The 10715-nt window shown below is 47.3% G+C and overlaps 2 protein-coding genes across 2 annotated transcripts; both read left to right on the plus strand.

The window, feature by feature from the left end:
- Positions 1–1832: 1832 nt before the first annotated feature.
- LOC121281474 (repetitive proline-rich cell wall protein 2-like) lies at positions 1833–3356 on the plus strand. Its single transcript, XM_041194419.1, has 2 exons — positions 1833–2075; positions 3033–3356. Exons 1-2 carry the CDS (start codon positions 1833–1835, stop codon positions 3354–3356), a joined length of 567 nt encoding a protein of 188 aa, XP_041050353.1.
- Positions 3357–7701: 4345 nt separating this feature from the next.
- LOC121281475 (repetitive proline-rich cell wall protein 2-like) lies at positions 7702–8310 on the plus strand. Its single transcript, XM_041194420.1, has one exon. It carries the CDS (start codon positions 7702–7704, stop codon positions 8308–8310), a length of 609 nt encoding a protein of 202 aa, XP_041050354.1.
- The last annotated feature ends 2405 nt before the right edge of the window (positions 8311–10715 follow it).

Here is a 10715-nt window from a genome sequence, read left to right on the forward strand (position 1 = left end):
CAGATAACTGTACCAACTACACATAATCGTACCCATCACCTATAACTGTATTCATCACAGATAACTGTACCCATCACATGTAACTGTACACTTTACATATAACTGTACACATCACAGATAACTGTACTCATCACAGAAGACTGAAAACCACAGGGCACTGTACCAATCACAGATAACTGTATCCATCACAGATAACTGTACCAACTACACATAACTGTACACATCACAGATAACTGTGCTGATCACAGATAACTGTACACTTCACAGACAGCTGTACCCATCACATTTAACTGTATCCATCACAGATAACTGGACCAACTACATATAACTGTACCCACCACAGATAACTGTACTCCTCACAGATAATTGTACTTGCCACAGATAACTGTACCCATCACATATAACTGTATCCATGATAGATAACTGTTTTCATCACATATAACTATACCCATTACAGATAACTGTACTCACCACAGATAACTGTACTCATCTCAGATAACTGTACCCATTACAGATGACTGTACTCATCACACATAACTGTACACATCACAGATATCTGTACTCATAACTGCTAACTGTACCCATCACAAATAACTGTTTTCATCACATATTACTGTACCCACCACAGATAACTGTACACATCACAGATAACTGTACCCATCACAAGGTAACTGTGCCAACCAGAGATAACTGTGCCTATCCCAGCTAACAGTATTGATCACATATAACTTTGCCCATTACAGAAATCCGTACCCATCTCAGGTAACTCTACCAATCACAGATAATAATATTCATCACATATAGTTGTACTCATCACAGATAACTATACCCATCACAGATAACTGTACTCATCACAGGTAACTGCACCCATCACACATAATTGTGCCCATCACATATAGCTATACCCATCACAGATTACAGTACACATCACAGATAATTGCATTCAGCACATATAACTGTACCCATTACTGATAACTGTACCTGTCACAGGTAACTGTACCCACTACAAGAAACCTGTACCCATTACAGATAACTGTATCCATCATAGTTAACTGTACTCATCACAGATAATTGCATTCATCACATATAACTGTACCCATTACAGATAACTGTACCCATCAGAGGTAACTGTACTCATCACAGAACCGTGTATCATTACAGATAACTGTACCCATCAGAGATAACTGCATCAATAACAGATAACTGTACCATCACAGATAACTTTGCTAATCACAGATAACTGTAGCACATGGAGAGTGATCCTATGTAAAATGATCCTCTGGAGAACGGCCCTGTGATGATAAATACTGTGGAAAATTATCCTGTTGAGAGTGATCCTGTGAAGAGTGACCCTGTGGAGAGTGATATTGTGGAGAATGATTCCGTGCTGTGTGGTCCTGTGGAGATTGATTCTGTGGAGAGTGATCTTATGGAGAGCAATTCCCTGTTGTGTGACCCTGTGCAGAGGGATCCTGTGAAGAGTGATATTATGATGAATGACATGGCAGGAAGTGATCCTGTGGAATGTGATCCTCATGTGAGTGATCCTATGGAGTGTGAACCTATAGACAGTGACCACTTGGGGAGGGATCCTATGAAGATTGATCCTCTGGAAGGGACTCTGTAGTGAGTGATTCTCTGGGGAGTGACCCTGTGGTGAGTGATCCTGTGGAGAGTAACCCTCTGGAAAGTCATCCTGTGGTGAGTGATCTTGTGAAGTGTGGCTCTGTGGAGAGCAGTCCTGTGGGGAATCATTGTCTGGAGAGTGATTCTGTGGTGAATGATTCAGTGGACAGTGACCCTGTGGAGGGTTTCCCTGTGGAAGTGACATTATGGTGAGTGACCCTGTGGAGAATCATTCTGCAGACAGTGATCCTGTGCAGGGTGACCATGTGGTGAGTAATCCTGTGGAGAGTGATCCTTTGGTGAGTGATCCTGTGGGAAGTGGTCCTGTGAAGAGCCACCCTGTGGAGAGTGATCCTGCGGAAAGTTATGACGTGGCGAATGACCCTGTGCGGGGATATCCAGTGCAGAGTGACCCTGCGGAGAATGAGTCTGTGGAGAGTGATCATCTGGTGAGTGACCCTGGGGTGAGTGGTCTTATGGCGAGCATTTCCCCAGTGTGTGACCCCATGGAGAGAGATCCTGTGAAGAATTATCCTGTGGTGAGTTATACTGTGGAGGGTGATCCTGTGGAGCGTGATCCTCTGGTGTGTGATCCTGTGGAGAGTGACCACATGAATAGCGATCCTTGGGAAGGTAATCTTCTGGAGACTGATCCTTTGGTGATTGGTCAGGCAGAAAATGAACCAATGGAGAGTGATCCTGTGTTGAGTGAGCATGTGAAGAATGGCCCTGTGGAGTGTGATCCAGTGGACAGTGACCTCTGGCATGTGATTCCCTGTACAGTGACTCTTTGGAAGGTGTTCCTGTGTACAGTGATCTTATTGAGAGCAATCCTCTGATGAATGACCCTGTGGAGAGGGATCCTGTGAGGAGTGACCCTGTGGTGAGTGATCCTGTGGAGAGCAACCATGTGGAGAATGTTCCTGCGGAGAGTGCTCCCATGGAAAGTGATCCTCTGAGAGTGACCCCATGGAGATGGATGCAGTGGAGAATGATCCCATGGAGAGTGACCCTGTGGTAAGTGATCCTGTGGAGAGTGATCATGTAGAGACTGATCTTATAGAGAGAAATTCTCTGGTGAATGAACCAGTGGAGTAAGATCCTGTTGGAAATGATCCTGTGGTGAGTGACCCTGTGGACAGTAATCATGTGAAGATTGGCCAGGTGGAGATTGATCCAGTGGAGAGTTATCCTGTGGTGAGTGATCTTGCAATGTGACTCTGCAGAGAGTGATCCTATGGAGAGAGACCCAGTGAAGAGGGAGCCAGTGGACTGTGGTTCTGTTGTGGGTGATCCACGGAGAAAGATCCTGTGGTGAGTGATCCTGTGAAGAGTGACCTTGTGGAGAATGACCATATGCAGAGTGCTCCTGTGGAAACTGATCCTCTGTGAATTTCCCCATTGAGATAGATGATGTGGAGAGTGACCCTGTGGGGAGTGATCCAGTGGAGAGTGTATCTGCAGAGAATGATTCTGTGGTGAATGATCCTGTGGAGAGTGATCCTGTGAAGATTTTTCCCGTGGTGAATTCGACAGTGGAGTGTGATCCTGTGCAGTGTGATTCTCTGGTGAATGACACTGTGGAGAATGGTCCCACAGAGAGTGATCCGGCAGTGTGTGATCCTGCAAAGCCTGATTCTTTGGAGTGTGATCCGGTGGAGAGTGATCATGTGAAGAGCGGCCCAGTGGTGAGTGATATTATGGAGAGCAATTCTCTGGCAAATGAATGATCCTGTGGTGAGTGATCCTATGAAGAGTGACCCTGAGGTGAGTGATCCTGTGTGGTGTGAAGCTGTGGAGAATGATTCTGTGGTGGGTGATCCTGTGGGAAGTAATCATGTGATGAGTGATCCTATAAAGTGTGATTCTGTGGAGAGTAATTCTGCACAGTGGTCCTGTGGAGAGTGAGCCTCTTGGGGGTCATCTTAGGGAGAGTAATTCTCTGGCAAGTGACCCTGTGGAGAAGGGTGATGTGAAGAGTGATCCCCTTGTGAGCAATCTTATGGAAAGAAATGCTGTGGAAAGTGACCATGTGGATAGTGATCCTTTGTATAGTGATCCTCTGGAGAGTGACCCCTTAGAAAGTGATACTGTGGTGAGTGATCCAGTGAAAACAGACCCTGTAGAGAGAGATCCTGTTGAGAATGAAGCAGTGGAGATGGATTATGCATTGGTCAATCCTGTGGAGAGTGACCCAGTAGGGCATAATCATGTGGTGATGATCCTGTGGGGAGTGATCCTGTGGAGAGTGATTCTGCAGAGAGTGATCCTGTGGAGGGTGAATCAGTTGTGAGTGACCCTGTGGAGAGTTACCTAGTGGAGAGTCATCGTCTGGAGAAAAACCTATTGAAGAGTGATCCTATGGAGAAGGATTCTATGGAGAGTGACTCTGTGGAGCATGACCCCTTGGGAAGTAATCATGTGGTGAGTGATCCTGCAGAGAGTGAGTCTCTGGGGAGTGATCTCATGGAGAGCAATTCTCTGGTGAGTGATGTCAATGGAGAAGGATCCTGTGAAGAGTAATCCTGTGGTGAGTGATGCTGTGGAGAGTGAACCTGTGGAGAGAGACCATGTGGAGAATGATCCTATGGAAAGTGATCCTCTGGAGAATATCCTAGTGAAGATTGATCTGGTGGTGAATGATCCAGTGAAGAGGGACTTTGTAGAGAAGGATCCTATGGAGATTGATCCTGTGGTAAGTCATCTTCTGGGGTGTCAACCTTTGGGGATGGGATCCTTTGGAGAATGATTATGTGGATACTGACGAGGTGGAGAGTGATCCTGCAGTTAGTGATCTTGCAGGGACCAGCACTGTGGAGGGTGATCCTGTGGAGAGTGATCATGTGGATAGTGGTCGTGTGGAAAATTATCTTCTGAAGAATGACCCCATGGAGAGTGATTCTGTGGCAAATGATCCTGTGGAGAGTGATCCTGTGACAAGTGACCCTGTGCAGAGTGATCTTTTGGAGAGCGACCCAGTGGTGAGTGGTCATCTGGGGAAAGAATGATTGGAAAGTGATCCTGTGGAGAATGATTTGATCACAAGTGACACTGTGGAGATCGATCCTGTGGTGAGTCATCCTCCGGAGTGTCATCCCATGGGGAGGGATCCTGTGGTGATCAATTCTGCGGAGACTGATGAGGTGAAGAGTGATCCTGCAGTTAATGATCTTGTTGGGAGCAGTACTGTGGAGGGTGATCTTGTGGTGAATGACCACGTGGACAGTGGTCCTGTGGAAAGTTATCCTCTGAAAAGTGCCCCAGTGGAGAGTGATTCTGTGGAAAATGATCCTGTGGATAGTGATCCTGTGGCAAGTGATCCTATGAGGAATGGCCCTGTGGAGAGTGATTCTGTGGAGAGTGACCCAGTGGTGAGTGATCCTCTGGAGAAAGAGTTATTGGAGAGTGATCCTGTGGAGAATGAATCTATGGCGACTGACACTTTGGAGAGTGATCCTGTGGGAAGCAGTCATGTGGTGAGTGATCCTACTGGGAGTGATTCTATGAAGAGTGAGCCTACAGGGAGTGATCTTATGGAGAGCAATTCTCTGGTGAGTGACCCCTTGGAGAAGGATCTTATGAAGAGTGATCCTGTGGTGAGTGATCCTACAGAGGCTGAACCTGTGGAGAGTGACCATGTGGGGAATCATTCTATGGAGTGTGATCCTCTGGAGAATGTCCCCGTGAAGACTGATACTCTAGCGAGTGATCCTGTGAAGAGCGACATTGTGGAGAGGGGTCCTGTAGAGATGGATACTGTGGTGAGTGATCATTGTAGAATGTGATCCCTCAGTAAATGATCCTGTGGAGAATGATTCTGTGAAGAGTGATGATGTGGAGTGATCCTGCAGTTAGTGATCTTGTGGAGAGCAGCCCTGTGGAGAGTGACCACGGGGAGAGTGATGATGTGGAGAATGATCCTGTGGGGAGTGCCTGTCTGGAGAGTAACCCTGTGGTGAATGATCCTGTGTAAAGTGATCCTGTGGATTTTCATCCTATGGAGAATGAATCTGTGGAGTGATCCTGTGGAGAATGAACCTGTGGAGAATGATTCTGTGGTGAATGCTTCAGTGGTGCATGATCTGTAGGTAGTGTTCCTGTGGTAAGTGATCCTGAGGAGTGTGATCCAGTGGAGAGTGATCCTGAGGAGAGGGATCCTGTAGAAATTGTCCCAGTGTTGAGTCATCCTCTGAAGTGTGATCCTGTAGAGGCTGATCTTGTGGCAAGTGATCTGTGGGGAGTGATCCTCTGGTGAGTGATCTTGAGGAGAGTGAACCTGTGGAGAACAATTCTGTGGAGAGTGATCCAATGGTGAGTGATGTTAAGGAGGGCAATTCTCTGGTGAGTGACCCCATGGAGAAGGGTCCTGTGAAGAGTGCTCCTGTGGTGAGTGATATTGTGGAGAGTGATCCTGTAGAGTGTGATCTTCTGGTGAGTGATCCTATGGAGAGTGAACCTTTGGAGAGTGACCACATGTAGAATTATCCTATGGAGAGTGCAGAGTGATCCTATGCAGAGTGATCTTTTGGAGAGCGACCCAGTGGTGAGTGGTCACCTAGTGAAAGACCAATTGGAAAGTGATCCTGTAGAGAATGAATTTATGGTGACTGACACTGTGGAGAGTGATCCTGTGGGTAGCAATCATGTGGTGAGTGATCCCGCAGAAAGTGATTCTGTGGAAAGTGAGCCTATGGGGAGTGATCTTATGGAGAGCAATTCTCTGGTGAGTGACCCCATAGAGAAGGATCTTATGATGGTCCTCCAGAGACCATCCTAGTGAAGATTGATCCAGTAGTGAATGATCCAGTGAAGAGGGTCTTTGTAGAGAAGGATCCTATGGAGATTGATCTTGTGGTGAGTCAGCTTCCGGAGTGTCAACCGGTGGGAAAGGATCCTGTAGAGAATGATTATGTGGATACTGATGAGGTGGAGAGTGATCCTGCAGTTAGTGATCTTGCAGGGACCAGCACTGTGGATGGTGATCCTATGGAGAGTGACCACATGGATAGTGGTCCTGTGGAAAGTTATCCTCTAAAGAATAACCCCATGGAGAATGATTCTGTGGCAAATGATCCTGAGGAGAGTGATCCTGTGGTGAATGATCCTATGAAGAGTGACCCTGTGCAGAGTGATCTTTTGGAGAGTGACCCAGTGGTGAGTGGTCACCTGGTGATAGACCAATTGGAAAGTGATCCTGTAGAGAATGAATCTATGGTGACTGACACTGTGGAGAGTGATCCTGTGGGTAGCAATCATGTGGTGAGTGATCCTGCAGAAAGTGATTCTGTGGAGAGTGAGCCTATGGAGAGTGATCTTATGGAGAGCAATTCTTTGGTGAGTGACCCCATAGAAAAGGATCTTATGAAGAGTGATCCTGTGGTGAGTGATCCTACAGAGGCTGAACCTGTGGAGAGTGACCATGTGGGGAAGCATTCTATGGAGTGTGATCCTCTGGAGACTGTCCCCATGAAGAGTGATACTGTAGTGAGAGATCCTGTGAAGAGTGACCTTGTGGAGAGGGGTCCTGTAGAGATGGATACTGTAGTGAGTGATCATTGTGGAGTGTGATCCCTCAGAGAATAATCCTGTGGAGAATGATTCTGTGAGGAGTGATGATGTGGAGGGTGATCTGCAGTTAGTGATCTTGTGGAGAGCGGCTCTGTGGGGACTGATCCTATGGAGGGTGACTGCCTGGAGAGGAACTCCGTGTTGAATGTTCCTGTGCAGAGTTATCCTGTGGAGTTTCATCCTACGGAATGAATCTGGGGGGAGTGATCATGTGTGGAGTGACCCTGTGGAGTGTGAACCTGTGGAGAATGATTCTGTGGTGAACGATTCAGTGGAGGGTGATCTGTGGGGAGTGATACTCTGTTGAGTGACACTGAGGAGAATGATACTGTAGAGAGTGAATCTGTGGGAAACTATTCTGTGGCTAGTGATCCAGTGGTGAGTGATGCTAAGGAGAGCAATTCTCTGGTGAATGACCTCATAGAGAGGTATCCTGTGAAGTGTGATCTCATAGTGAGTGAGACTGTTCCTGTGAAGTGTTACCTTGTGGAGAGGGATCCTATGGCAATGGGCCCTGTGGAGAATCATCTGAAGCATGATCCTGTGGAGACTGATCCTGTAGAGAATGATTCTGTGGGGAGTGATGCAGTGGAGAGTTTTCCTTCAGCTAATGATCTTGCGGAGAGCAGTCCTGTGGAGAGTGATCCTGTGGAGAGTGCCTGTCTGAAGAGTAACTTTGTGGTGAATTACCCTGTGCAGAGAGATCCTGTGGAGCTTCATCCTATGGAGAATGAATCTGTGTGGAGTGATCCTGTGTTGAGTCATCCTCTGGAGTGTGATCTTGTGGAGTGTGATCCTGTGGAGACTGATCCTATGGAGAGTGACTGTCTGGAGAGTAACTCTGTAGTGAATGACCCTGTGCAGAGTGACCCTGTGGAGCCTCACCCTATAGAGAATGAATCTGTGTGGAGTGATCCTGTGGTAAGTGATCCTCAGGAGAGAGATCCTGTGGAGAATGAACCTGTGGAGAAAGATCCTCTTGAGAGTGATCCTCAGGACCCTATTCTGATTAAGAATGATCCAGTGGCAAGTGATCCCATGAAGGGTGACTTTTGGAGAGAAATCCTGTGGAAAGTGACCCAGTGGCGAGTGATCATCTGGAGAAAGGCCTATTAGAGGGTAATCCTGTGGAGGATGTTCCTATTGAGAGTGAACCTGTGGCGAGTGTCCCTGCAGTGAGTGGTCCTGTGGAGAGTGACAGTCTGCGGAGTGATTCTTTGGTGATTGATCCTGTGCAGAGTGATCATGTGCAGCTTCACCATATGGAGAATGGACCTGTGGGGAGTGATCACATGGGGAGTGATCGTGTGTGGGGTGATCCTGAGGAGAGTAATCCTGTGGAGAATGAACCTGTGGAGAATGATTCTATGGTGTACCATTCCGTGCAGACCGATCTGTGGGGAATGATCCTCTGGTGGGTGATCCTGTGGAGAGTGAATCTGTGGAGAATGATTCTGTCGAGAATGTTTCTGTGAAAAGTGATGCAGTGGATAGTGAACCTGTGGAGGATGATTCTATGGTGAATGATTCTGCGGAGAGTAATCTGTGGGGAGTGATCTTCTGGTGAGTGATTCTGAGGAGAGTGATCATGTGGAGAGCAAACCCATGGATAATGATTCTGCGGAGAGTGATCCTGTGGAGAGTGACCCAGTGGTGAGTGATACCACGCAGAACAATTGTGTGGAGAGTGGATATCTGGGGAGGGATCCTTTGGTGAGTGATCATGTGGAGAGAGTCAATATGGAGAGTGACCCTTAGTTAGTGATGCAGTGACCATGTGGGAGTGGCCTGTTTAGAATTGACCCTGTAGTGAGTGATATTGTGGAGAGAGATCCTGTGGCGAGTGATCTCATGGAGAGTGAACCTATGGAGAGGGATCCTGTGGAGAGTGATCCTTCCATGAGTCATCCCATGGAGAGTGACTGTCTGGCCAGTGATGCTGTGGTGAATGATCCTGTGGAGAGTGACATGTGGAGAATGATTCTGCGGCGAATGATTCTGTGGGGAGTAATATGTGGGGAGTGATCTCTGGTGAGTGATCCTGAGGAGAGTGATCTTGTAGAGAGTGAACCCGAGGAAAATGATTTTGTGGAGAGTGATACTGTTGAGATTGGCCCAGTGGTGAGTGGTACCATGCAGAATGATCAGGTGGAGAGTGTATATGTGGGGGAGGATCCTTTTGTGAGTGATCGTTTGGAGGGAGAGCACTTGGAGAGTGACCCTGTAGTGAGTGATCCACTGGAGAGAAATCCTGTGGTGAGGGATCCCATGGAAATTGAAACTGTGGAGAGTGATCCCATGGAGAGTGATCCTTCAATGAGTCATGCCATGGAGAGTAATTTTGTCAGGGACAATCCTGTGGAGAGTGATCTCGTGGAGGGTGGCTGTCTGGAGAGCGATTGTGTGGTGAATAATCCTCCAGAGAGTGACCCTGTGGAGTTTCACTCTATGGATAATGATCTAGCAGTGAGTGATCTTGTGGGAAGTGATCATGTGTGGAGTGATTTAGTGTTAATGATCCTGAGGAGAGTGATCCAGTGTAGCGTGAACCAGCAGAGAATGATTCTGTGGCAAATTATCCTATGATGAGTGATCCAGTGGAGAGTGGTTCTGCAGATAATGATCCTGTGGAGAGCAAGCCAAAGGAGAGTGATTCCGTGGTGGGTGTTCCTCTGGAGAATGGCCGCATGGAGACTGATTCTGTGGAGATTGATCTTCTGTGGAGTGATCCAGTGTGAAGTGATCCTGAGGTGAGCGATCCCATGGAGCATGACACTGTGGAGAGTGATCTTGTGGAGAGCTGCTTTAGAGGGAGCGCAGTGAAGGTTTACTCGACTGATTCCTGGGATGGCGGGACTGACATATGAGGAAAGATTGAGTTGATTAGGATTATATTTGCTGGAGTTCAGAAGAATGAGGGGGGAATCTCATAGAAGCTTATAAAATTCTAACAGGACTAAACAGGGTAGATGCAGGAAGGATGTTCCCGATGGTGGGGGAGTCCAGAACCAGGGATCACAGTCTGAGGATATGGGGTAGACCATTTAGGACTGAGATGAGGAGAAATATCTTCACCCAGAGAGTGGTGAGCCTGTAGAATTTGTTACCACAGAAAGTAGATGAGACCAAAACATTGTATGCTTTCAAGAAGGAGTTAGATATAGCTCTTGGGGTGAAAGGGGTCACAAGGTACGGGGAGAAAGCGGGAGCAGGCTATTGAGTTGGATGATCAGCCATGATCATAATGAATGTTGGAGCAGGCTCGAAGGACCAAATGGCCTACTCCTGCTCCTAGTTTCTATGTTTCTATGAGTCATCCTATGGTGAATGATTCTCTAGGAAGTTATGTTGTGGAGAGTGATTCTTTGGAGAGTGGTCAGGTGGAGAGTGATCCAGTAATAATCGACCTCATGGAGAGCAATTCTCTGGTGAATGACTCTGGAGAGGGATCCTGTGAAGAGAGACCAGGTGGAGACTGATCCCATAGAGATTGACCCTGTGGTGAATGATCCTGCGATGTG

The sequence above is a fragment of the Carcharodon carcharias genome, chromosome 8, assembly GCF_017639515.1.
Source record: "Carcharodon carcharias isolate sCarCar2 chromosome 8, sCarCar2.pri, whole genome shotgun sequence".
Lineage (NCBI taxonomy): Eukaryota > Metazoa > Chordata > Chondrichthyes > Lamniformes > Lamnidae > Carcharodon > Carcharodon carcharias.

Excerpts from the sequence above, each read along its gene's own strand:
- LOC121281475 (XM_041194420.1), top strand. The coding sequence starts at position 7,702 with ATGGGCCCTGTGGAGAATCATCTGAAGCATGATCCTGTGGAGACTGAT.
- LOC121281474 (XM_041194419.1), top strand. The coding sequence starts at position 1,833 with ATGGTGAGTGACCCTGTGGAGAATCATTCTGCAGACAGTGATCCTGTG. Across the intron at positions 2,076-3,032 it reads CTGTGGAGAGTGATCATCTG|ATAGATGATGTGGAGAGTGA; the intron begins GTGAGTGACCCT and ends TTCCCCATTGAG.